This window comes from Fukomys damarensis, unplaced genomic scaffold (genome assembly GCF_012274545.1).
Source record: "Fukomys damarensis isolate Sample0158 unplaced genomic scaffold, DMR_v1.0_HiC HiC_scaffold_23, whole genome shotgun sequence".
In the NCBI taxonomy this organism is placed as follows: Eukaryota; Metazoa; Chordata; class Mammalia; order Rodentia; family Bathyergidae; genus Fukomys; species Fukomys damarensis.
The window spans coordinates 63,220,237-63,246,978 of record NW_022900935.1 but is presented as its reverse complement, the minus strand read 5'-3'; the positions used below and the strand labels follow the sequence as shown (position 1 = coordinate 63,246,978).

General features: G+C 51.5%; 1 protein-coding gene across 2 annotated transcripts in view; it reads right to left on the bottom strand.

Annotated features, from left to right (window-relative positions):
* Rnf213 (ring finger protein 213) overlaps positions 1 to 26,742 on the bottom strand; it is a 93,381-nt gene that overhangs the window by 32,826 nt on the left and 33,813 nt on the right. For both annotated transcript variants that reach the window (XM_010618582.3, XM_010618584.3), the window contains 20 exons: positions 25,415 to 25,595; positions 23,601 to 23,774; positions 23,144 to 23,293; positions 20,162 to 20,748; positions 18,827 to 18,992; positions 17,513 to 17,730; positions 16,258 to 16,398; positions 15,986 to 16,150; positions 14,177 to 15,332; positions 13,349 to 13,542; positions 12,965 to 13,120; positions 8,717 to 12,325; positions 7,225 to 7,361; positions 6,826 to 6,921; positions 5,510 to 5,628; positions 3,414 to 3,533; positions 2,951 to 3,078; positions 2,405 to 2,552; positions 2,031 to 2,169; positions 352 to 540 (listed from right to left, as the gene is read on the bottom strand). In XM_010618582.3, coding sequence (XP_010616884.1) covers positions 352 to 540; positions 2,031 to 2,169; positions 2,405 to 2,552; positions 2,951 to 3,078; positions 3,414 to 3,533; positions 5,510 to 5,628; positions 6,826 to 6,921; positions 7,225 to 7,361; positions 8,717 to 12,325; positions 12,965 to 13,120; positions 13,349 to 13,542; positions 14,177 to 15,332; positions 15,986 to 16,150; positions 16,258 to 16,398; positions 17,513 to 17,730; positions 18,827 to 18,992; positions 20,162 to 20,748; positions 23,144 to 23,293; positions 23,601 to 23,774; positions 25,415 to 25,595 — 7,973 coding nt within the window. The remainder of the gene's footprint in view (positions 1 to 351; positions 541 to 2,030; positions 2,170 to 2,404; positions 2,553 to 2,950; positions 3,079 to 3,413; positions 3,534 to 5,509; positions 5,629 to 6,825; positions 6,922 to 7,224; positions 7,362 to 8,716; positions 12,326 to 12,964; positions 13,121 to 13,348; positions 13,543 to 14,176; positions 15,333 to 15,985; positions 16,151 to 16,257; positions 16,399 to 17,512; positions 17,731 to 18,826; positions 18,993 to 20,161; positions 20,749 to 23,143; positions 23,294 to 23,600; positions 23,775 to 25,414; positions 25,596 to 26,742) is intronic.

Sequence of the window (26,742 nt, the reverse complement as noted above, 5' to 3'; positions counted from 1 at the left end):
AGGTGCTGAGGGCTACCCGGTAGCTGCTGGACTGCCTACTGGGCCAGGGTTCTGCAGTAAAGGACCTGGACAGCCCCTCTCCGAGCCCTCGTTTACAGACGAAACAGAAATAGACCCAGGCGGCAGAGCCCTGTGGGCTGGCACCTGCCCCTCCACACGTGGAGCCGGGGGTCAGGCCGCTCCTGGCTGTGTGAGGGTGGGTGCTCCAAGGGCACAGGGGTGAGGAGAAGGGGGGGACAAAGACTGGGAGGGCGTGGGCGTCTCTGGCCACCTCCCTCCAGGGAGCAGCAGCCCAGCCTGTCACACAGTGGGGGAGCACGTGGGGGCTGCGGTACACGAGTCTTCCCTCACCTCATGGTGTGCACAAGTGGAACGTCCAGAAGCTTATCGTCACTGAAAATAAACATCCACAGGTCTCGCGCCCAGGTCGGCAAATCCGGCCTGCTCAGCAGCTCCAGGTTGGCGTCTCTGTCGAGCAGCGCTATCATGCTCGCCAGGAGAGGGGTGATGGCGCCCTGGACCCTCTTCCACAGGGTGTGCCTGCAGCGGGGACAGGGCCCCTGTGGCTCAGTTCCAACCCAAGGTGCCTTGATATTCCCTGCCTTGCACAACACCCACAAAGCTCCTCGCCTCCTAATTCTCACGTGGCACCTTGGACAAAGTGCCACATTCATGGTTTTCATGTACAAGAGAAGAGGCCCCGTCTGCTGGTGCAGGCCTGTAATCTCAGCACTTTAGGAAACTGAGGCAGGAGAAGCTCAACCCTGAGCCCAGACTGGGCAATTTTGTGAATTACTGAGGCAACTATCTCAAAAAAAAAAAAAAAAAAAAGAGGGATGGGTTGTAGCTCAGTACAAAGTCCTTGGGTTCAACCCCCAGTACCACAAATAATAACAAAAAATAAACGGAAGTTTCTAAGAATGGAGGTAGAAATGGAATAAAAACTCTCCATCTAATAAACTAATTTGTCTATTGAGAAGGTAAAGAAGCTCTTCGCTTAATTTTCTATACAGCTGCTGGGGAATTAGCTCAGTGGTTCTGGCGCCTGCCTTGCAAGCCCAAAGACCAGAGTTTGATCCCTGGTGCCCCCCCCCCAAAAAAAAACCTAAAAAATTTTCTACATAGCTTTTCTAAAGCAAGTCATCTAGGTACTATCAATGAAGAAAATAGTGATCAGATTCACTGACAAAAATTAAATACTTTAAGAAAAATCAGTTGTAAATAAAATACTATGATGAAGAGACCAGAGTAAATTTGTTCCACATCAAGTTTAAAAGGAAAGCACAGATCTTCCTGGACCGTAGGTTTTATGTCCTTAGCTGAGTGGGGAGGCGAGACCCAGTGGGAACTCAGGATGAGCTCTGCCAGAGGGATGAGTCAGGTCTGCAGTCACCCTGCCAGCCGGGGCCCAGAGCAGCCTTCCCACCTGACCACACAGCACCAAAGGCCCAGAAGAAAGGGTCAGGCTTGTGCTGGAAAAGCACGACGGGCAATAAATGACACTCCTGGGTCCTACCTCTGCAGCCACTGTTACTTCAAGCCATAAGCTTGGGAAAAGTTTCTCTTCCCTCCCTGCACGCCACTATCTCCATGTTTTGTCTGTATTTTTGAGACAAGGTCTCAGGCTGACCCTGAACTCACTATGTAGTTCAGGCTGGTCTGAAACTTGTGGTCCTCCTGCCTCAGCCTTCCAAGTGCTGGGATTACAGGCGCGCGTGCCACAGCTGGCACCAATTTAATCACTTAAACTGGCTCCCTGTTCCGTGGTTTGTGATAGGCTTGTACCCATAGCCTTGTTATCAGAACAGATGTTCTGAGGTTTAAAAAAGTTTTATTATGAAAAAAATTGAAACATACAAAAGGAGAGAAAAGAATTCAAAAACCTCTCCCTCCATAACTACATCCAGACTCATTCTAGGTTTGTGGGTAGAAAAATAAAGCCTCGAATTGGTCAGGTTTACAAAGAGGCTTCTCGGGCATTTCCTGGTTGGTGGAGAACAGTAGTGCAACGCCCCCCGCATTCCTCCTACCTGAAGGTGCCCGCCTCCTGGAGGGCTTCCTGATTTGAGGCCTCCCTGGTCACCCACTCCTTCAAACTGCTGGGCTGGTTCTCCTCTTGCTTCTTCAGAAGAACATGGAGGCGCATCTTGGACACCCACAAGAAAAAGCCTGTGAAAAGGCAGAGGGGACATAGGTTTGGCTCACCCACGGGCCCCGCATCTGCCGTGCTCGGGGACCCACTCTGGAGGAGCAGGAAGTGCTGGCTCTTTGGCCAGGCCAGTCCTGGAGCAGAATGAGAGATGCCCTTAGATTCCTGCCATGTCCAGGGCTTCTGCTGAGTCACAGGCCTACGGCTGCCTCTCCCCACACTGAGGTGTGGGCTGGGGACAGGTGCGACCCCTACCGTTGCTGTCATTGTCATCGTTTAGAAGGCTCAGGAGGATGATGACTCTCCTCATGTTGCGGGAGCAGCCCTCGTTCTGGTCCCTGAGCATTGCCACAGCACCCTGCACGCAGCTTTGAAGCAACCTGGTGGTGTCCAGGACTGGTACCTGCAGGGGAAGACAGGTCCCGAGCCTGTACCACAGTCAGGGCGGCCACTGGCTGAGCCGCCTGCGAGCGATGAGGGCCCCCGTGGGTACACGCGAGGCACAGGATGGTGTCTCCACGGCAGATGTCCCCCACCAACCTCCCACCTGCTGGTCCTGGATGCTGCCTGAGGACCAGGCAGTGGTCAATGGGAGGGAGTCAGGGACGGAGCAAAAGCGGCTGGGAGACTCAGGGAAGCGGGAACGCATGGCCTTGCCCTGTACTTCCAATGTGCTAATGGTGAAAAGGATAGAGACCCTGCCCAGCCTGGGATAGCCGTGTACGCCTCTTGAATTCTGGGTGCAGAGGGTCGGAGACACATCTGCAGAGCCCACGGGGAGAGCACAGGGCTGGAACTCACACGGCCACCTTCCGGATCCGAAGGTTCGATCTCCATCTCTTCGGGACTCTTTATCTCCATTTCGGTCTCAGCTGCTCCTCCTGAGCTGCTGGGGTCCGTGTCCATCTCTTCCTCCTGGCTGCCTTCCCCTGCACAGGAAGCAGATGCAATCAGGTCGCAGCGTGGGGCAGCACTGGCTGTTTGTGCCTAGGCTGAGGTCCCCCCAAGGTTTCCCAGCCAGAGCCGAGGGCCGGCCCAGGAACCACAGGTGCAGGTCCCAAGCTACGGACGCTCACCCTCGGCTCCGTGCCCTGCGTGTAGACCAGGCAGCCTGGAACGCATGTCCCAAGCTCCTGCAGGCGGGCAGGTGCAGGGACTCAAAAGTGACACAAGTGTGGTGGCCCTGCCTCCAACACCCCAAAATGGCCAAAAAAAGTAGCCACACTTCCCCCTCTCACGCTCAGGCTGCCGCCCCAAGACTCACGCTCAGGTTTGCTGCTTGGCTCGAACAGCTGGCTTATGGTGATATTCTGCAGCTTGGTCACGTCTGAGGCCATGACTGGGGACCTCCGGAGGTCATCGATGTGCACGGACCGCCACAGCCCTGTGAAGAACGAAGTGGCCCAGTCTTTTCGTATCCTTTCTAGAGTCTTCTTGTCAGCCATAAGCAGGACGCACTACTGCCCTGATCTTTAATTACACTGCTGCTAGAGGGATACCTGGTACCCCAAAAGCTAAGTCCTTGAACACGCCAGAGACTATCAGACCCATTACATGCAGGCCTCAAATAAGTGACCTGAAAGGGTGTGTGAATAAAACTCTGTGAGGCTTCTTTTTTTTTTGAACCGGGGATCAAACTCGGGTCCTTGCACTTGCAAGGCAGGCGGCAGAACCACTGAGCTAAATCCCCAGCCCAGCTCTGTGATTCTTTACGTGTATTTGCTGGACCGTAATCAGTGAAGGGGTGTAGAGCGCTGGTGAGGTTTGTTCTCCACTATGAAATTATTAGAGCAAACCTTTTGTCTCTTATTTCTAGAATACCAATTGTCTTGTAACCATTCCACAGAGGAGGGAAGGAGATGTACTAAACCGGATAGGCTTTTCCTTATTCTGGGCACAAGGAATCAGTGCCAGTGTGAGTCAGGAAGATCTCTGAATCATCCACGTAATAAAGACAGGTGGGAGCCAGAGGACGCCACCCAGTGTCCCCCTAAGTAGAGAAGAAAAGGAAGAGACTGTAGCAGGAAGTCTCAGGATGATGCCTTTAAACAGTGCCGCTGGGCAGGGGATATAACCACACCCGGAACAACACTGTTGGCATTAACATTCTAGTTTCACACTCCGCTGTTTGATCTTTGACAAACGGGCTCAGAACACACACCGGAGGAAAGCTAGCCTCTAACAAATGGCGCAGAAACTAACTGAGTAGCTCCCTGCAGAAGTGTGAAATCTAGATCCGTATCAATCACCACGTACTGAACTAAGCTAAAAGGGATCAAAGATCTAAATGTTCAAACAGCAGCACTTAATCTGCCGGAAGATAAAAATGTGTACAAGTTTCGAAGATAAGTGTAGACGAGGATTTTCTAAACAGAACCCCAGAAACAGTACCAAAAAAATAAAAGAAAACAAATAGTACCAAGAATCAACAAATGAAATCTTAGCAAAGTAAAAACCTCAACATCGCTGGCCATTAGAGAAATGCAAATTAAAAAACACTGAGATTCCAACTTACTCCAGAAAGAATGGCCAGGAGCAAACCAAATAGACACTGGTGAGGCTCTGGGGGGGAAAGGAGCCCTTCTACATCATACAGCCATAGTTCAAATACGGATATCAGTAGGGAGATTAAAAAAAAAAAACAACTAAAATTAGAAATTCTATTTCACTCAGCTACTCCTCTTCTGGGTATCTTTCCGAGAGAGTGAAAGACATCATATTCCGTGACTCACGCATACACATGTTTATAGCAGCACAATTCACAAATAGTTAAAGCTTGGAAGTGGCCTCTATGTCCATCAGCAGATGTATGGATAAGGAAAATGTGGTATTTACACACAAGGGAGTACTACTCTGCCACGAAGAAAAACCTCAGTCATTTGTAGGAAAAGAGACACAGACCATAACGTTAAGTGCAATAAGCTGAAGTATTGCACGGCTTCTCTCATATGAGAAATACAATGTGCCGCCTGCTTCACAAGCGCAAGGTCCAGAGTCCGTTCCAGTGCCAAAACAAACAGACAAAGAAAGAACCAAAATATAAACAAAGAGCAAAATAAAAGATGATAATAGGAAGGGGAGGGGGATCTTTATCAAATGGGAAGGGGACTAGGAGATGGGGGAAAGGGGATGAAAAAATAATTGAGATGTGTTAGGTACGAGCAGCAACTCCACACAAAGGATGTAACCACTGTGTGCCGCAAACACGTACTAACGGAACGTAAAAACTGAAAAACAACCTTTTCGTTTGAAAGTAACAAAAGAAATTCTAGTTTGAGACTTGTACCATTTAGGACCACATGAGAAATCAACCAGCAGACATGACCTAAACGAAAATATCCACGAAGGCTTTGGTCCTACCTCCGTGGAACCCCACATAGGATGCTCCACTTCCCATCCGAGACAGTTTAGTGATAAAGTAGACCAAGACACAGCTGTTCCTTCCTTGTGTTTTATTGATCTCATTGAGAGCAGAATACCTATTAAAAACAAACAAACAAAAATCAAAACCAAACCAGCCAACAAGCCACAGGAAAGTTGCGAGAAGCTGAAGGGTTATCCCAGGAGCCCAGTGTTACAAGCGCTCAGTAAATTCCACACCCCACTTGCTCTCTTATGAAAGAATGAGGCTTTATTTTTTCGTATCGGGGATCGAACTCTGGTCCTTGCGCTTGCGAGGCAGGCGGTGGCGCCACTGAGCTACAGCCCGGGCCCAATGAGGTTCTCTCTTATTTGGCTCATTTCTGTCCCCTCTGCTTGGAAGGGGACTTTCTCCGCTGTCCAGACCCTCAGGGCCCTGCCCTGTGTGAGGAGGGGTGAGGCCCGTGGATCTTCCCACTGTTGGGGAGTTCTGAGCTCAGGGCGAAGTCACTCACGGCCCAAGCCCACGCCGCCCGTTTCCGGCAGATCCGACTCAGCCCTGAAACTCGCTACAGCTTCCGGTGCTTCAAGAAGCGCGGGAATCATTCCCACTTCGACGCATAGTAATGCGAGAACACAGTTCGTTCTAAAAGTATCAGATTTCCCCTGTGCCTGCCATAGACATGACGGAGGCACGTGAACACAAGCGTTTACACACTGTTACTGCCCTGCCCTTGAACTTGTAATTCTTTTTTTTGGTACCAGGGATCGAACTCAGAACTTCACGATTGCTGGGCAGGCGCTGTGCTGCTAAGATACATCCCTGGCCCACTTGTAATTAATTCTATAATTCACAATTGTGAACAAAAGATGACTGTAAATGTATGCTTCGAGGATATTCATATACATCCAATGATAGTGCATCTTACATTTTACAGTTTTTATATTGTTTTTAACCTTTTTTATATTGTTATTAATCTTTCTTCATTTTCTCTCGTCTGCACTTAGGGGACTGAGAAGGGAGAGAAAGTTTTCTTATTTTTATTTCTATACTTATGATACAGTACTGTTTTCAGGGAAGAAATTCTTTAGGAGGTTCTGAATAAATTGTGGATTTCTTACATTGCTTTCTTTCTTTCTTTTGAGACAGAATCTTTCTAGGTAGTTGAGGCTGCCCCTGAACTCACTATGTAGCCCAGGCTGGCCTCGAACTCATGGTGATTCTCCTGCCTCAGCCTCCCAGGTGCTGAGATTATACGTACACCACTGCATCCGGCTTTCCTACCTTGTTTCTGAGAAGAATACTGAAAACTTACTTGGCAGAGGCAATGAGCTGGGCACTGTAAAGGCCATCATCAAAGTCTGTCTGAATGATGAGAATTTTACAGCTGGCTGTACTTGCTAAGCAGTTTCTGAAAGAAAAAGGAAATTATCCAAATGAGTTCTCTGTCCCTAAAAATGGACAATGAACACTCTCCAAGGGGATGAGGCTATACAGAAAACAGCTCTCAGCTGGGTTTTCCTCCAGGGCAGTGGACAGAAGGACAAAGCCATGGAGAAGGCCCTTAGCGACAGACCCCTAGTAGCGGGGACAGAGAGGCAGGCACGCAGGGAGCCTGAACAGAGACCACTGTTTGCAGGTCCTCAGGCCTCACTGTAAAACGAGCCTGCACAGCACGGCCGGGCCGGGGGTACCGGGCGGTGGGGGACCTCACCGGACTGCTCTGAGGAACGAGTGTTCTGTGTCAAACTGCTGCAGCGACAGGATGGTGGGCTTTGGGGCCACGCCCGCCACCTCCGATGCTAAGATTTCACAGTCGTGACTGGTCAGCAGCCTGGAAAAAGTGGTGATCTGCAAAGAGAAGCATACACGCTGTCCACCAGGGGGAAGGGAAGGGCGCGTGTTGGAGCAAACCTGGGGGCCTGCAGGGTCCACCCTGTCTCCTAGCGCCTTGCATGGTGAGGGCCCAGATAAGGAACAACCCACAGTCAAAAGAGCTTTTGAATGCAAGGGAGGCCGAGGCGAGCGGGCGTGGGCGTCTGGAATCAGACAGTGTCAGAGAGAAGACTGCTTCCTTTGGTCCCTGCCTGAGACTCGCCTGGTGCTACAGGGTCAGCACGAGTCTGCGTCTTCCTGCATCCTGGGGTCACGCCGTCAGATGGTGTTAGCCTTGGCGACACACCCCACGGCGCAGACTCAAACGTCCTTTAAGGCACGAGACACCTCGGCTCGCGTCGCCCCCTCTCTGGCCCTGGCCTTACCAAGGAGCTGCTGGTTCTTACATCTGACTGCAAAACAGGCTGCCAACCCATCTTCTTCAGCTCCCCAAACAATCAGGAGGGACCCTAAGCCTCCCAGCCTCCCTCTCCTCCTTCCTATCTTCCTTTTGCTTTTGTCCTGGTGACTGAACCCAGGATCTTCACACTGAGCTATGTCATCAGCCCTTTACTTCAATTTTAAGATAGGGCCTCACTAAGTTCTTAAATTGCCCAAGCTGGGCTCAAACTCAGCCTCAATCCTCCTGCCCCAGCCTTCCCAGAGTGCCGAGATTACACACCTGTGTCACCAGGCCTGGCTCCCAACCATTTTTTAATTCCATTTCCTCTTCTACTTTCTAGCAGCTTCCTAAACGCCTCTAGCTTTCCCATAACCATCGTATCTCACTGTTTGCCCATCACCCAAGCAATGGGGAGCGACTAAGCACACACTTCTCCATCCAGAAGAGGCCGAGCCCCTCGGGGCCACTGCTGAGGCCTCCCGGAGGTCTCTGTGACTGTCTCATCCCCACGACCCAGCACTCATAGCCCCGGTCTCCGGCAGCACCTCACACCTCGATCTCTTCGCCCCCAGAAGGCCAGCTTGGCCAGCTGCAGGGACTCTTTTAGAGAATGGCATCGGACTTCACCCGCCTCCCTGCACAGCGCGTCCCCACCCTGCGGCACTCGCTGCCCCCACACCACCCCCATGCTGGCCGCCACCACAGAGGACAGTGCCGATTCCCTTCAAACGCCCAGTGCCCCAGCCCATGTGTGGTCGCGGCCCTTCACTACCCTCGGCACAGAGCTCTGCTCACAAACTTGCTTTCCCTGCATGTCACCCCAAGTCCCTCCTGCCCACGGGTTTCCCTGCATGCTGGTGTGAACACGATGTGAATCCCTGGCCCTCGAGATCAGGACCCCTTGGGCACGGCTGGGGAAGACGCTCACCTCCGTGAAGATGGCGTGGCGCTCCAGGCCCTCCGTGCGAAGCTGGGCCTGCAGGAAGTCTGCGAAGGAGTTATGCTCCTGCTGGTAGAAATATTCCTGTGACAGCGCCGCCGCGGCAAACGTGCCCAGAGCGGAGGTGCCCAGCCGCACCACAGCGTCGGGCGTGGCGCAGTCCAGCAGGATCAGCTTGGCCTCCTCCATCACCTCGCGGTCCAGCTCCTCCGTCTTGGGCCTGGGACCTCGCCTCTCTGTGGCCTGCAGCACCACGGAGGCGCAGGCGTCCCAGTGGTAACCAACGAAGACATCTGCGGGGCTGTACTTGTGCCCAGCTAGGAATGGGCCTGCTTTCACCTCGGCAAACTCCTGTGCCCAGTCTGTGAGCCGGCACACGATGTCCTTCTGCCAGCGCTCCAGCACGGTGTGGATGTCCAGGAAGTGCTTCTCCAGCCGGTTGATGAGGGGCACAGGGAACTGTTGGTACACGACGTCCTTCTCCTCGATGACGATCAGGCGGAAGGTGGGGTGGACCCGACACTTGACACGGTGGGTGCCCAGGCCGAGGTCCACGTACTTCTGGCCCCCGAGGTACACGTAGTACTGGTTGAGTGCATCGTACAGGCTCTCGTAAAGGTTCTGTAGGTTGAGCAGCACCACCATCTTGCCCGTCTCCATGCAGATCTTCACCCGGTTGATGTTGCGGCAGATCTGTGTGTACTCCTGGTCCTGGGGAAAGCTGGAACCGAAAATGATCTCTGGCCGCTGGTCTCCATCAAAGAAGGTCCGCTGCAGGATCGGTAGTGCCACGTAGTTCTTCGTCAGCACGAGTAAGTAGCGGGACTCCGTGTCTTCCAGCTCCGTGCCTGCCGTGCCCTGCAGCCCCCCGGAAATGTTCTGCTTGATCAGCTCGATGGTGCTGACCTCCTCTGTGTACCTGGTCTCTGGCAAGCTGGCTGTGAAAATGTCCAAGGCCTGGATGTCATCTTTGCCGCTGAAGTTCCGGAGCACAGCCTGTGCGATAGCCTGTGGGGAAGGCTTCTTATTAGAGGCCTTGACCGCGGCAAAGATCATCTTGATGAGGCTGTAGTAGTCGCGGAGCCCAAAAAACTCCTTGTCCTGCGTCTGACACACCGTTTTGTATGCTTTGGCAAAGGGCCCAAAGTACACTTGGATTCTGTCCAGAAGCAGGTTGTCAGAAGAGCAGATACCTTTGGCGCTGTCTATGAGCTCTTTCTCGTTGGGAATGCCACGTGACACGAAAATGCCCCGGTTCATCTTGGCAGGGTCGAGGGCCCAATTGGAAATGCCCACGAAGCCCACTTTCTTGTGGGGGGCGGGGTCATCTTCAATGCAGCCGTCTTCCAGCAGGGGGTGTAACGTCTTCAGGGGCATTTTGGGGGAGTCTTCAGCCAGGCCCACCTCATCCAACACCACCACGGAGACATACTGCTTCAGGTTTTTACCCTGCTGGAAGCGGGCACACTGCCTGAAGGTGCTGATGATGCCTTGCGGGGTGGAGTGCGGGCTGCACTGAAAGGACACCAGGTGGACTTGTTTCAGGCTGCGGAAGAGATCGGAGTGCGCAGCCTGACCTTGCATGGCGTCTGCCACTATGGTCTTGGCAAGAGACTTGGAGCTGCCGGGCTTCCCCACCAGGAAGAGGGGGATCTTCAGCTCAATGCAGATAATCATCATGAAGACATTCTCCTTCAAAGCCAAGTTCTTGGCTATGGTCTTCCTGAGGGGTACGCCATTCAGGAAAAGATCTTGCGCCTGAGTGATCTCATCCAGGATCACCTTGCTGTCGGTGTACGGTTCCGGTAGGAACCTGCTGATGGCTCTCCGGTAGGGGTCTTTGTTTTCTAAAGAGGCGTGGTAACAGACCCCGATGGCCAGCACCAGGGACCAGAGGACCGGATCTCTCTTGTAGGCATTTCTGCTGGCACCAGACTTGCAGAGAAAGGCGTAAAGATTTCCCAAGAGCATTTTGCTGCGCTCATAGAACCACTGGAAGACTCTTACACAGCGCTCCACGTCCCGGAGGCTGACAAAACTGCACTCATTCCCTTTCTGCCTCATGAAGCCCTGTGACGCGGACAGCACTTCTGTGATCATGTGAATCTCGCTGGCATCTATCAGCGAGGAGTCCACCCGTCTCTGGACAATCTGCTGGATGTAGAGCTTCTCAGCAGTGTCATTCAGCTGTCCAAAGTCCCACACCAGAGGAATCAGGCTTGGTGGCAGAGCGTGGACCCGGTACACCAGCTGCCTCAGGGGGATGGAGCCCAGCTTCTCGGCTGTTTCCTCGGCGCTGACGCGGTACCCCAAACCAGCTGACTCCAGGCGGCAGATCATCTCCTGAGAGTGCTTCCGGTAAGGGTTGCAGGCAGCTATGATGTGCAAACCAGAGCTGTTCATCAGCGGCTGGCCATTGACTGTCCTGTCACACAGAACTTCTTTGACACAGCTTATGGCTTCTGTTGTGTTGGCTTCGTCAAAGAACAAGATGGTGTCCAACTGGAGTTGGCCCTTATTGACAAAGGCGATGTTCTCGGCCTCCTTGACACTGGCGTAGATCATGGTGGGAGTCGTTCCTCCGTGGACCTTGACCAGCTTCATGGTGTCGGCGTTGGCACCAGCACGCCGCAGATCACTGAGGAACTTAATGAGTCTCGTTTTCCCACAGCCGGTTTCTCCCATGATAATGACTGGGATCCCACACCGGAATCGCATTTCAATGGCCAGGATCTTAAGCATATTGTCTGTCGTAAGCTCATAGGTTTCATCAGGGTCAGTGGGCCACTGGATCCCTAATGCCTGGCAAAGCCTTTCAAGTTTCTCGTGTCTGGGCAGGTTATCAAAGTTAATGTTGAAGGGCACCCTCTGGTGCAACAGCCCCCTGTACAGCTCTGAGGTCATGACATTTCTCTTGATTACTCTCCCATTCAAGTGATTGATGGCATCGATGCTGCCATTGTTATTGGGCTGGAGATAGAAGCCCATGAAGGTCATGGTCTCACGGTCGCCATTGAAGAAAATATACGGATGAGGCTCTGATTCCCACCTCTTTCGGAGAGAGAAGGGGGCTAGGTCTTCTTCCTCAACCCCGTCCATGGTGACCGCATAATTCCCTGGGCTTTGGTCAGAGGTGTGCAGTGTTGGTGTGGCGAAGTCTCTCGCCATGAAGACCATGAAGGTCACGACAAAGTTCTTGAAGCCCCTCAATGTGTCCTCAATAAACCCTGCATTGCAGAAGACAGAGGCCTCACAGTCTCTGAGCTGACAGTTTAAAAAGCGAGCAAAGTTCCGCAGCTCTGACCAGGAAGGGTTTATCACCCCACAGTAAATCAAGAGGTATTGGACGCACTCCCCTGGGGTGCCTTCCACAGAGCCTTTTTGATATTGAAAGGTGTCTAGGTTTTCGTTTTGGTGGAATCGTCTCAAATATTGGTAAGGTCTCTGGAAAGTCTCACTGTGAAACTTTCTCTGGTCCATCCCGGGATCTTTGCAGCTCTTCTTGGGCGACAGCTCCATGTCTATCACTTCTTTAGGAGGTCTGCAGGTGACTTTGGGGAAGATATCAAGAAAACTGAACCGGAGGGCATGCGCACTCTGCAGAGGAGAGACAATAGTTAGGACCAGACTTCCTGAGAATTGCCTTTGTGTCTTAACTTTCTACATGGTCCACATTGACTGGACATTATGAAAAAATGAATGCCTGGAGTTTTCCAGAGCCTCCTCCTCCATGCACGTTAGTCTCTTTTGCATGGTAAGGCACCACAGAACCTGAATTCTGAGAGCTGCATTCTTAACCAGGAAGTCATTTTCTAACCCAACTTTTGGAGACTCAGTTTCTCATACAGTGTGTGTGCGCATGCTTCTGTGTGGAACAAAACCCTCCTTAGCTCACACGTTTCATCAAAGAATGTCTCCTTGCCATCTTAATGACAAATGAGAGAGAACTGCTCTCGACAGATGAAATTCCCTGCTTTTACAACATAGCCGGGGTTTAATCTGGACATATAGTACAATTCTGAATGGAACAAGACACATTTAAGGTACTAATTCTTCCAACAGTATTTTTGTTCCAGACATTTAAAAGGTTGACAGATGGATTTTTCCTTATTAACATTGTGCCATACTCAGCTGCTTCCCTCCAGCAAAAGCTACAGAGGAAGAACAAAAACCTATCACCCCATACTCTGAGGGGTGCAGAACCCATGACCCGTGGAAATGCTCTATGATACACACCGGATTTGAAGGCCTCTCTGGCAGTACTGTCTTTTTTTCCAGGATTTCAACGATGTATAAATGGCGTGGGTTCCGAAGCCACATTTTCCCATTGATATCCATGAGATATTGTAAAATGAGGAGTTTGAAAAGAAACACCCAAACTCCAGTCTGTACCTAAAGACAGAAATGCAAGTTTTGTAAGCAAGACAATGGCCATTTTCCCGACCCCCAGGGCCTTCTTGCATTGTCCTTTGAGGCTATGACAGTGGTCATGAATACATAGAAGGAGGTCCTCTTCATATAGGGCGGAAAAGGACTCCTCATATGGGGCAGGGGGGTCAGGAGGTGGGAGAGATGTCCTCTCCTGACCCGGCCTCCCAGCTGACATGCCGGCACACTTACAGAAGCAGTCACGTCGAAGTGGAATATCATGGGCATCTGCTGGCATCCTGCAGCCAAGAAAGGCAGGAGGGAGCCCAGGACTTGGTTCTCATCCACCTTTGGGTCGGTCAACCGAATAACTTTCAAAGGCATCGCTTTAGCATTGAATTTCTCTTCCAGTTTGCCCTGCAGTCTCTTCACGTAGAGAGACTTTCCTGTGATGGTAAAATACAGAAACTAGATCCCAAGATTCTGGACCAAGAGGAAGAGAAACCAGACAGATCTATTAAAAGTTACTTCTTATTGTGTAAAATTCGTACCTGGTGCAACCCAACATCAGTGCACAGATGTACTCTGAGCCCTCAAATCTCCTGGCCGCTCCCCACCTATGACCCTCACCTTTTCCCTGCTACTGATAGCAGCCCAGGTGCAAAGAGGGCAGAAGAAAAGGCCTGCTCTACGGGGGAGGAGGAGAGAATCAGCAGAGCAAAAGTCACCTCTGCCTTCCACGGAACCTGATGGTGTCAGGGGAGGGAGGGGGCGTCTGTCCCTGCATGACACTGAGCATTACGCCTGCTCTGCTCATAAGCAACGTGGATGCCGAAGAGGCCAGTGCAGCTAAGCGGGGTGCGGGGAATAAACGGCAGACAACTTGCTTGGGGGAGGGAGTGGGTTCCCACGAACTGTTCGATTTGTAACACAGGGCGGGAAAATATGTTGTGTCCTAGTGGGGTCTGGTGAGGGGCAGGCAGACCTTCCAGAGACTTGGTCCCTCCACTTGCAGAGGGGCTTTCTCTGAGCCACCCACAGCTGGAGAAGGCAACACCACGGGGCCCACCCAGTCATTACCGACACCCGCTCTCTCGGAGGCCACGATCCCAACACACGTCCGGTCTCTGAACACCGAAGCTGCCGCCATACTTGGCTCTGGAACTTTGTAGTGGTGCTCCAGGTAGGCCTGGATGTGGACGAGGGACGCCTGCGGGGTGAAGAGGGCTTTGTGCTGGCTGAAGGCCGAGGGGAGGAGGCAGTGCTCCCGTGCGGCATCACAGACCATGACCAGCTGGTAGTCCTCACGGCGGTGCTGTGTGCACAGGCCGTGGAAGAGCGCCTCCACCTGGCAGGCCACCTCGTAGCTCAGCTGGTCCGCAAACAGCAGGCTGTGGACCTTGTGACCTTGAGCCCCTGGGGTGAGGCAGCGGCGTAGGAGCAGTGCCACCTCTTCGAATGTGGTCTCTGGGGTACACAGTAGCACCTCGTCAAAGGTGGGCAGGGGCTCATCCGGGGCCTGCATGTAGATGGCCAGGGCGGCCAGCAGCACCTCAGAGTGGCCACACAAGACTAGGTTGGGCTGGCCCACATGCAGGCCATGTGGGAGACACCGTTCCACCGGGGGCCCGCCCATCCCAGCCAGCTGAGCCAGACAGCAGCCGAGGGCATCCAGGTCGAGGCAGCCAGGCAGGAAGGCACTCAGGCACCGCAGGGACTGCTCCATGATGAACTGCAGCCTGGCCTCCAGGCCGCCCTCAGAGTCCTGCTGCAGTGGTAATTCTGCCATCACTGTCCTCGTGCTGTACTTGGATGCCTTGCTATTATACCCCTCAATGGCCTTTAGGACATCATGGGGGGTGCAGTTGCTTTTGATGAAGGACAGCATGGTCAGGGCGGCCTCGCTGGGGTAGCGCTTCCGGAGCTCGGTGCTCAGGTACACCAGCTGCTCAGCAGTGTAGAAGTTGAGGTAAAAGTGCTCAGCACGCTTCTCGGTCACGAATCTCTTCCAGCAGTCCAGAAAATGCTCCATCTGCCTGCAGAGGGCTTCCAGGCACGCGGTGACGTCCCCGCTGTCTGACAGCTGGGTCACCAGCTTCAAGCCAAAGTCCATGTGGATGGATTTACCTTTCCTGGGGCAGCAGTAAACCTTAACTGTCCAGGCCCTGAAGAGCATGTTGCCGGCAGTGTATAGGTTGAGGAAGGCCTGCAGGAGCCGCTGCATGCCGGAGAACACCTGGAGAGGAGAGGCCGTGAGGAGACAGGGCCGCACAGCAGTCTAGACGCACACAGGGTACGGTCAGGGGACTGGGCTCACTGACATCCACTGGCTCACACAGGATTTATGAACGGGTCCTTCCTTCCCCATCAACGTGATCGGCCTAATAAGAAGGCCCTTTTCTTAATCAAGGAAGCATGAAGGTAAAAGCCAATGAACACCAACTGCAGAGTACGAATAAACTTTAAAGACCAGGGTGAGGCTGTACCTAAGCCAACAGCCCTGTGTCTGTGGGGCTCCTTCAGTTTGGAAGAAGGATGCTCAGCACAGTCAGCAGGTGCTCGGAGTTTTCGCCAGTTTGCAGAGTAGTGAAGTGATTTACACTTCCCACTGGCCTGTTTTCCTTCCAACGCAGTAGATTAACAACCAGCTGGGAGTTCACTGAGAGGGTCTCAAGGAGGAACTGCTCCCCCAAGGGTCTGCCCAGCCTAAGCCCTCTCTGGGGCTGTGGCTTGGAGCTACATGCACCTGCAGATCCACCATGAACCAAGCCATTCTGCCCATCAGATGCCAACTCAGGCTGCCTCGGGCAGTGTGGTGGCGAAAGTGCCCCGCCTACCTGGACATAACGATGGCACCTGCTGAGTGCTAAGACCCTGCTTGAACCTCACCTCTGAAAACCTCTCCACTTCCTCGTTGTTGTGGTCTTTCTTGCCAGACATCAGCATCAGCTTATTCAAAAGGTCCTTCAGTTCTTCCAAAGAGTATCTGCGCACTTCCTCCGGGCCACCATGACTCTCAGGGAGGGTCAGGCTCAGGACGGCGTCCGGGGAAATCTGGGAGGTGGCACGTGTTCAGAGGTCAACTTCTGATGGCACAAACCCCCAAATCTGCAGCACAGCAATACACATCACCCAAAGCCACACTAGATCCTGGGGCTCACCTTCTGGCCACTTCTGGGTGCCTTAATCATATAGATGCCCTTGCTGTTGATCGCTTTGGCCAGGGTCAGGGACGACAGCTCTACCGACCCGTGGCTTTCCTTCACCGTCTTCAGCCACTCCAAGTTCCTGGCAGAATCTCGCTGTGAAGAGAAAAGCAGAGAGCATGGGGTAGGGTCCACAAGGCCATCCTCTGCCTCTGCCTCTGCTCCAAGGCTGTGGGCGTGGCTGATGGCTCAGAGCCCATGACTGCATTAGGTGCCGCTGCTGTCCCTCAGGACCCATGTCACTGAGGGAGGGAATCTGTTCGTCGTTCACCAGCCCACCGGTGCCTGGTGTCCCGCGGGTGTGTGGAGGGCCCTCAGGTGGCTGGGTAAATAGCCACAAATTGAGCTCTGCCATGAGGACGCCGTTCTTCTGGTCCTCATGACAAAGAGCCTTCCAAGGAGTTGATGTTACTGAGCAGTGCTGTGCAGGCCTAAGTTTTAATGTCCCTTTCTGGTCCCTGATGCCAACCAGAAGAATGAAGGAAAAATAGCAACAGAGGCTCTCGTCTGTAGCCTCAGGCACAAAAACTGTAAGTTACTACCTCTCTTCATTTACCCCCATTTCTTCCTGCAGCCACATGTAGAACCAGCTGTCCTGAGGGCACTCCAGGCCCCAGGAAACACTTCAGCTGGCCAGGAGAGGTCCGGAGTATAAGACAACACTTAAATATTATTTATCTTTTCCTGATCAAAAATCAATCAACATATAGGTGTGGTGACGCATACCTGAAGTCCCCACTTCCTGGGAAGCTGGGGCAGAAAGAGCACAAGTTTGAGCCCAGCCTAGAGAACTTAGCAAGACCCTGTCTCAAAACTGGTTTAAAAAAAAAAAAATGTCTGAGAATGTAGCCCAGTGTGGAAGACTGGGTTCAGGTCCCAGTACTGGATGGTGGGGGTGGGCAATAGTGAGAGTACCAAAAAGTAACAGAATGAAACTACCATTCAAGAGAACTACTGGGTACATTAGTACATATCCCTTGTCCTGTGTTCCATAGAGTAGAGACTGTTGCTGACACGCAATTCTCTACTTCCCTTTCTAACCAAAGACGGAAGGCATTCCACCGTCGGGTGGTTTCTAAGCACCAGCTTGAACAGCTGCCCATCACCCCTGCCACACAGCTCCATCACCCTGCACACAGCCATTCCCCCAGGGCCTCTAAGTGCTGCTTTCCTAAACTGGGTCTGCTGTGGCACCAGGAACAAGACTCACCAGCTTACTGGGCAGGTTCGGGTCATTGTCTAGAGCCTTCCAGAGCTCTGTCAGATGGTTCATGAACACCTTGAAGCCCGCTGCCCTGTCCAGATCATACAGCAGGCAGGCGTAGCCCTGCACGGCATCATGGAAGCAGGCCACACGGTCCACATCAATGTCGTTCTCCCCCGCTGAGATGGAGGCCAGGTCCACAAACACCTTGAGTTCGTTGATGCCTTAGGAGGACAAGAGAAGAGGTCAATGTGGAGCCACTCCCGGACAGCATGACGCTCAAATTTGGCCATCATCTCTAGAGAAGTTATCAGTGAACACTAAATGAACGTTCAAGGCTCTGCCACTCCCTATTCTCAATAAGGATCTGGGTGTTTTGCCTTTTGCACCAATGCTGACTACTGATGGACGCCTAATCTGCACCCAAAAGCAATGCCCCAGGCACGCCACTAGCTTATGCACACTTGGTCTCTTTTAGTAGACAGAGGCTCAACTGATAAATAATATGTTGACAATTGAGAATAAGAAAACCAAGACAATTCTCCTGGAGCATATTAGTAATCAGAGGATGTGATGATGTGGCTCTAAGAGTCCACAATAAAGCTAGTAAAAGCTGGACCCGATTCGGCCTGGGTCAGCAGGAGGAAGCCCACATCCATGTCCCCACTGGATACCGTGCTGCTGTCTGTCTCTTCCCCATCCACCTGAACATCCTACTGGCATTGTGAGTACCTCTCCGTGGACAACAGCTCTCCTTGTGTTTTGGTCAAAAAAAAAAAAATCACCTAGAAGAAAAAGCTATAGGGGACAGGATTTTTAAGAAAATAACCCTCAGCTTTTCACAATGAGCATCCACAGTATGGGGGGAGTGGCAGAGAAAAGCTTTTACATCAGGACCTGAGAAATGTCCTGATGTAAGTCCCACCCATAGTCAGTGAAGCATGAACCACTCATCTACCTAAAGAACTCAGACAAGTCTGGCATGGTGGTGCACACCTGTAATCCCAGCACTCTGGGAGGCCAGGACAGGAGGACTGCAAGTTCAAGACTAGTGTGGACAATTTAGTGAGACCCTGTCTCAAAATAAAATACAAAATTAAGGGCCAGAAATGCAGCTCCGTGCAAAACCCTGGGTTCAGTCTCCAGTACCACAAAAAACAATAACTAAAAATAAAAAACAACCCCCCCAAAACCTTTCCTGTCCTCTGCATGGGACTCACGTGGGGACACAGGGAGGGCATCTCACAAAGTGTGGGAAGCCCACACAGGGAACCATCTGAGACCCCTGCCAGCCACCACAGGCCAGAGCACTGGCCATACCTTCCAGCGCCTCACGGAGCCAGCGGACAAACTCTGTCTGCAGGGACAGCTCCTCCAGGCACCGGCGGCGTGGTTCGCTGATATTCTGCAGCTTCTTCTTGGCCTGGATGAGCTGTGGGCTGATCTGGTCCAGTGTCTCATGGCAAAAGCTCTGGAAGTCATCGTTCTACAAGACAAAGCCGTGCTGTTGGCTGGCAGTGGCTGTGGGAACACCTGGGGCTGCAGGTGCCCACAGTAGCCACGCTCTCTGGGCCCACTGCCTCCCCATCTCCTGGATGAGCGGCTGCTATGGCAACAGGGGACATGGGCTCCCGTGGAGGAGGAGGACAGTGTGAGCCCTACTGCTGCTCCTCGCTGATTGGGAGTCACTACTGCTGCCAGCACCCGACATCCTCCTGAGAAGATCACATGGGCTCGGAATCTGCTCCTCACAATCACCCACCAGTCTACACTGCTGTTTTTTCGGTATTATCAATCAAGAAACGGGCCCAGAGCAGTGACTTATGAAAGGACATGCTGCTGGGTTTAAAGTCGAGTGTGTATGATGCCGAATTCTGTGTTAAATTTTAACCACATTCACATCAATACTGTAAGAGTCACATATGCCTTACAAAGGCAAATCTAGGCCAGGCGTGGTGGCGCACACCTGTAATCCCAGCCCTCGGGAGGCTGAGTCAGGAGGATCGCTGCAAGTTCGAGACCATAGTGAGACATAGTGAGTTTCAGATCAATCTCAACTACATAGTGAGACCCTGTCTCCAAAAAACCAAAAAACCAAACAAACAAATAAAGGCACATCTAGTAATTTTTTTTTTTTTTTTTTTTTTTTTTGGTATGGGGGATCAAACTCGGGTCCATGCACTTGTGAGGCAGGCAGTGGAACCGCTGAGCTAAACCCGTGGCCCCAAGGCACATCTAGAAAATAGGGAGAAAAGACTCATATCTTAGCTCTCATGGGGCAAACTATCATTTGCTGCTTCTGGCTCCAGCTAGGAGATGTAACTGGACAGCTGACATAGTATTTTCTCCTTGGGCTTTTATAATCTAATGAAACCTGATTCTTCCACAGAGAGGATGGTTCCCCGCCCCATTTCCTGAATTCCTGACTCTCATATAGACCCAAGAGAACTCACCAGCTAAGAAGTAGCCACACCATCTATAGACAAAGGTGAAGATGGAGCCCCTGGTATAGTCCAGCCTCAAATTCAGCACAAATGAGCTCCTGAGGGAAGAGCTGCTGCATCAGCCAGCCCAGCTTTAAAAACCAGAAGCCCCACGGCTCCCAAGGAGTGGCGGTCCCTCCGCAACTCCAAGGGTCCCTAGCAAATAACTTACAAAGTTTAATAAAATGCGAAGAATGCTGAAGTCCCCCGTCAATTCAAAGTTCTCCTTGACGTGCTGGATGACCTTGGCTGAGCTGATGGCCCGGTGCAGGCTGTGGTACTCCCTGATCTGCTGGATGCGCACAGGGATCCAGTCCCTCTGGGCGATGGGGTCCACAAGACACATGACCTGGAGGTCGGAATCCAAATCGCCATATTTATCTACAAAGTCCCTGAAGACGTCATTGATTATGGCAAAGGTGACCTTTCCCGACATCAGATTGCGGTACAGTTCAGTGAACTTTTGGTAACAAGGAAAGTACAAGTAGGCATAGACTTCTGGAAGCTGTATGCTCGGCCGCTCCAGTTCCTCTTCTGGACTGCTCAGCCTCTCCGCGGTCTCTTCCCAGAGAATCTGAAAGATGTGGCTGTCCTTCAGCAGGTCTATCATTTCAGCCATTTCTTGGACCTGGGGGCTCAGGCTGTAATGTGTCATGTGCTTGGAGGCTGGGGACGTGGGCAGTGTCACGGTCACGGCCTGGCTTAGTCTCTTGGTGCTGAGGTCTTCAGAGTGTATTGCCTCCATCTTTCCAAAGTCCACTTTGGAAACCATGAGGAAAAGCAGAATATTAAACCTCCCTGGTAGCATTTTGCGTTGTGTTCCTCATATTTATTCTAGCCGCTTCTCTTGGAAAGTCAAGGGAATCCAGCCGCTAGGTCTCTCCTCCCTCCCTTCTGAGGCTTGTTCATCGGCTTTCACCAGAAGACGCATTTTAAGCTCAAGGTGAAAAGGCCGGCTGTAAAGCGGACGTCTATTTTCACTCCCTCCCCACTTCTACTTCAGGGACAGAATGAAAGTTGTTTTAAAAAAGTCATAAACTCTGCTGGGCATGGTGGTACATGCCCATAATTGCAGCACTGTGGGGGTTTGGGAGGGGAGAAGCAGGAGGATCAACCTCCTGCGCCACCAAAAAAAAAAAAAAAAAAAAGAGCAAAGGGTGGAAGGGAGGCAAGGCCCGGAGCAGCTGCGCAAGCTGGAAGGTGAGCACTGGCTACACCAGAGGAAGCGACATACGGGCTTTGGGAACACGGAACCCTGCGACCCTGGGGGAACCCAGCCTCGGCCAGCTTCCAATCCCAGGGTCCCCACAAAGTCCTGACCCTGGTGGTAGGTCACTGGAAACCAGGAGGCAGAGGGAGGGAATGGCTTCTAAATCTTTCTAGGAAGCAAGGTGCTACAGCTACTTAGACTGCACCCCCAGTGCAGCAGGCAGACATCCCGTCTGAAAAGTGGCCTGTATTTATCGTCGAGAAACAGGAATGCAGAAGGGGTGGTGCTGGAAGTCATTTGCGGACACACACCCTTTCTCTGGAAGCTGACAGAGGATAAGAAATACACACTCCAAGGAGAAAGAGGAAGACCCAAGACCAAAGAAGTAGGGAAGGTGGAGACTTCCCTGGATGCTGGGACTCCGTTCACCTCTCCCCATCCTGCCTGCCAAAACCCCGCTTCCGGAAGTTAGCTGGCGATGTGACACCACGCCAAGGCACAGCTGGCCGCCAAAAACCCTCCGAGCTGTCAACGCCCCCATCCATTCTCTTTCTGCACAGAGACAGACAAGGACCCCCAGGTGAGTGTGGGAGACTTAACACGAAGAACAGATGCCAAAGCAGTGGGATTGGGGTGCAGCTCAGGGACGGAGCGCATGCAGAGCAGAGCGTGCCCAGGACCCTGGGCTCCACCCCAGACTCCACAGACTGGAGTCGGCTGGGCAATGGAGGGAGATGGGCAACTATGCAGGGATGAGAAAAATTAAAACTCTAAAAATACTAATAATCTCAGAAAGAAAAAGGAGAACAGGACGGTGTGAAAGAGGATCATTCAGAGAACAAGAGAGAACTTTAAATGAAATGTGTATATGAGAGCCGAAATGGAAGATCTAGTAGGTCGGAGTTCTGAGGAAAGGTCTCAGGAAGCAGAGCAAAAAAGAAAGGCAGAAACAGGGGAGCAAAGTTATGCAAGGCAGGTGACTACTGCAGGAAGTCCAGTCGTCCAGCAAGAGGTGAAAGGTAATTTAAAAAAACAAGAGCATTTCCCCGAGACTTAGATTTCTAGCTTTAAAACACCTCTTCCTAATGCTCAGTACTACAGACGGACACACACTAGTATGGAATTCCAGGGTACCAGAGACAGATTTCAGTAACACCCAGAGTGGGCAAGGGTGTCACGCAGGAAGGACCAGACACCTCAACAGCAGCACTTCCGGGAGAATAGGAGGGAGCCTAGGCCACGTGATCCCCCTCAGGGACAGTCTGCGGCGAGATTCAGACAATTGGTACAGTTCGGGACTGAATTAGAAATAAGCGTGAGGAATGAAAGAAAGGGCATAAGACAAGGAGAGTAAAGCCCCAGAAAACAGAAAGCTTGTGTAAGAAACCTAAACTAATAAACTGGGCATGGTGGTGTGCATCTGTAATTTCAGCCCTCTGGGAGGCTGAGGCAGGAGGATCACGAGTTCCAGCCTGGGCAACTTAGAGACTTACTAAGACCCTGTCTCAAAATTTAAAAACAAAAACAAAAACAGTAGAAGGGGCTAGGAATGTAGCTCAATGCAAAGGTCCTGGGTTCACTCTTCAGTTCAACAACAAAAAAGGAATAATCAGAGTATGCTCCAGGGCCCACATGTAGGAATAGCAGAAAGCCAAAGACTATATGTGCAGGGCACACCCTGGAAAACAGTGGCCTAAATGCTCCCCTCCCACCATAGGGAAGTCCACAGTAACGCTGGTCCCGGAGAAATAAGTGGTATATTTGCCAATATGGAGGTAAACACCAAATCAGAAAGACTCCCCCTGGCAAATACAGGTAAAACAGTTAAAATCTTCTCTTTGTTTCTGCAAAACAAATCTTGCTCTTGTGACTCGTTTCTCCTGTGTCCTCCTCTGGCCCTGCCCTGCGCCCGCCTCAGCCTTGCAGTGCACAGCGGGGAACTACCTGGTATCAGGTGTCTTGTCTTCCCACACAGCTTCAGGAGGCTGTCGACCCATCTTGCCTCTCTCTTTAGAATCCGCAGGTCCGTCTTCCTGCATTCCAGCACTTCCTTCATATTACACTGGTCCTTTTGAACCGAAGGACATTTTCTCTCTGAAACAACAACCAAGTAACCCAATCAGCCAAACAAACTCATCAACTTCCCTGGCGACCCCTTCTCCCACCTCCCTCTGCATTTGTTGGGCTTCGGGGGAGCCACGGGCTTGGCAGCATGGAATGAAAAAGAGTGGGCGCTCTTGCTTCCCCATTAATTTATCGCTTTTTCCCGAGAAATATGAACCATTCTTCACAGCTTTCTGGGAGAAGATACTGATTTTAAAGGTGAGGCGTGCAAGCACTTGGTGTCACCTCCCAGTAATTCCTCAGCAGCCAGACATGCATGTCTCTGCCCAACACTTACTCAATTCCCAGATGTTCAGAAACTGAGACTTATGCTGCAGGATCAGCTGCAATTGTCCAACTAAAATGGTCCCGTCCTGGAGGTCACTGGCAACTTTCGTAAACACGGAGTAGGCTACCGCCATCAACTTCTGGCCTTCCTCTGTAATATTGGCTAAAATTTTCTCATTGGTTCCTGATCAGAGGAAGAATACAATCAAAACCGAGGGCTCCCCGCCTCCCACCCCGTGTGGCTGTCACAGACATTCAGAAGGACGCCTTGGCTCTGTCCCGACTCCCACGCAGCGCGAGCAGGAGGTGCCCAGACGTGAGGTCCCGCTGCCTAACTCTGCTCCTGCTCCAGAGGTGCAAGGCTTGCCCGGATCTGTCTCCTGCATGGCTCCCTGGACTGGGAAGCGGGCTCCACCAAGAGCCAAAATAAACCAGGAGAACCGCAGTGCTTGCGGTTTGATAGCCTGTGCCCTCAACACACTGAACATGGGTCCCGGCTGCACACCATCTGTAAGAACTGCCTGGCTTGAGCATCCGCGCAGCAGCAGAAAGGACCGAACAGGGCGCACACATACTCCCCAGGCAGCCGCGGTGGGGCCTTGGCAGACGCATCAGTGCGGCAGCTTTGCATCCCGCCAGTCGCGGGCACCTTGCAAAACCTGGGATGTGAATATCAGGATCCATTTAGAGGGCGTGATTTTAAAATATGCTTAGTTTAACCACCGGATGGTTTCGCTCTCAGTGACATGAGACAGTATTACAAGAGCAAGTTTATAACAACACGTATAGGAGCTTTACTCATCATTACAGAAACACAGGAAACCAGGAAGCCCTTTAGTATGTGAACGGAGAACAAATCGTCCCGGCAGACAAAGGAAGAGCACAGGGATAAAGAAGGAGCACCCATCAAGCCCTGAGAACACGTGAGGAACCCTCAGTGCTCACTGCTAAGTCAGAAAAGCTCATCTGAAAAGCGGGTTCAACAGGAGGACGTTCTGAAAAAAACAAAACTGGACAGGAAGCAGTAGGGAGGAGGAACACCGAGGACGCAGAGGGCAGCGAAACGACTCCGGTGCTGTCGTAAACCCGGATGCACGCTGCTGTACGTCTGTCAGGAGATGCACCCAACGCCAAGAGCCACGGACCTCTGTCAGTTTCGGCTCTACAGCTGTACCGACTCAGCAAGAGGTGAAAATGTAAAAAAAGAGAAATTTCACCTCTTCCGGGAAGCAACTTTAACCAACGCATACAGCACTCCCACCTGTACTTTATCCCCATGGACTCCGGAGTTGACTTAGCGGATCTGTCCTGTCACCTGATGAAACGGATACAACCAGGGCACCGGGGACGGCAGTGCCAAGTGCAGGGCTTCCCCACTCAAAGCTCCACCTAGTGACGTACACACAAACGTGCCTAAAGAGATTCTAGGCAACTTGAAACGCTTGGGGTGGGCGACAGGACTGTGCACGGCTGGGTGGTCTGTCCCAGTCATCAACACCGGTCCCGGACCTAGTGGGTTTCAGAGCAAGATGACCCAGGTTTAGATTTAATTCTCAAAAAGTGTGCTGGCTTTGAGACCCTGGGGGAGACGATGTTGCCCGGCGCCTGTATCCCTCAGAAGAAAGGTGAGGACCTCAAAGGAAGCTTTGGGATTGGTTTTTCTTCACTACTAGAGTTGCCCAGCACCTGCCTGGGCCCCTTAATCCCAGCTGCCTCCTGTATCAAACATCAGCTGTCCCGGTGAGGCATCAAGCCAAGTATTCTCCCTTCCCAAGTCCAGGAGGAAAACCGTACCATGTGATTCTCCCGGCAGCACCCGCGTACCGTACAGTTTGAAGAGCTGCTCCACTTCCCGCCACGTGAGCAGGTATTTCAGAATCTCATCCGGGTCATCCACTGCTTGCCCGCTGCTCCGAGGCCAGGACTTGGTAACCACAGCAGACATGAGGATGCCAAGTTTCTGGCAATCGTGACAGGAGAGTCCTTCAAGGATACTGGTCTGAGACTATAGGAAAATGAATAAAAAGAAGGAAGTCTAAGTTTTTCTCACTGTTTTTTTAGTCATGGAAATAAGTCAGGCAACAGCAGTCCAGAAATCTATTGAAGGTAGTTTTATAGGGCCTCAAGAAAACCTCAAATAGAGGCGAGGGGTGTGGCTCAGTGGCACAGTGCTTGCCTAGCATGACTGAGAACTGGGAGTCAATCCCCAGCACCGCAAGTGCACAGGCACAGAGACACACAACAATAAAATACTTAAAGTTTTTCAGAGCACTTCCCTTTCCTCTGTACTGTTTTCTGAAGTGGTCAGTACCAGAGACATGAAGCAACAAACACACAACCAGGTCCACAAGGACGATCCACGCCTCCTCCTGGCCCACTGCCAGCTGCTATGTTTCTCCTAGACTTTCACATCATGAAAAATACCAAACGTAATATGAGTGAAACCTTGACACATCATTTGTTTTATGTTCCTAAACCATAATTCTTTCAAAACATTTTAATTCTCTCTCTGATTTTTTTTTTCTTGGTACTGGGGATTGAACTCAGGACCTTGTGCTTGCCAGACAGGTGCCAGAGCACTGAGCTACATGTTGGCCCTCTTTCTGATTCTTTACCAAGAAACAAAATGGTTTTCTTCTTTAGGTTCAAAGTTTCAGAAAATATTAAAAAAAAAATTGGGTAAATTTACAACAAACATCTTGCCACTTAAAAGGACAAAAGAAAACATCCAGAAACAACGGCTAAGTGCGATTTATCCTGGAAAAAAGATTGGCTTAACATTAAAAAAAGAGTTAATATGTTGTATTAATAAATTTAAAAAACCACACGACTGCTTTGTTATACACAGGAAAAGTTTTTGACAAAATCCAACACCCCCAAATTAGAATTAGACAAGGATGCTCGATTTCACCATGTTTATCACAGTACTGAAATTTCTAGCTAGGGCAATCAGCTGAGAAAAAGAAAAAACTATGCCCAAGCTCAGATAACATCATTGCCGATGCAGAAAACCTTATACATGTGTTCTCTCACATGGACGCCCCCACTGCAGCTAAAAGATGAGCCCAGGACTGGGGATTTGGCTCAGTGGTTTTGCCACCTGTCTTGCAAGTAGAAGGCCCTGAGTTTGATCCCCGGTATCAAAAAAAAAA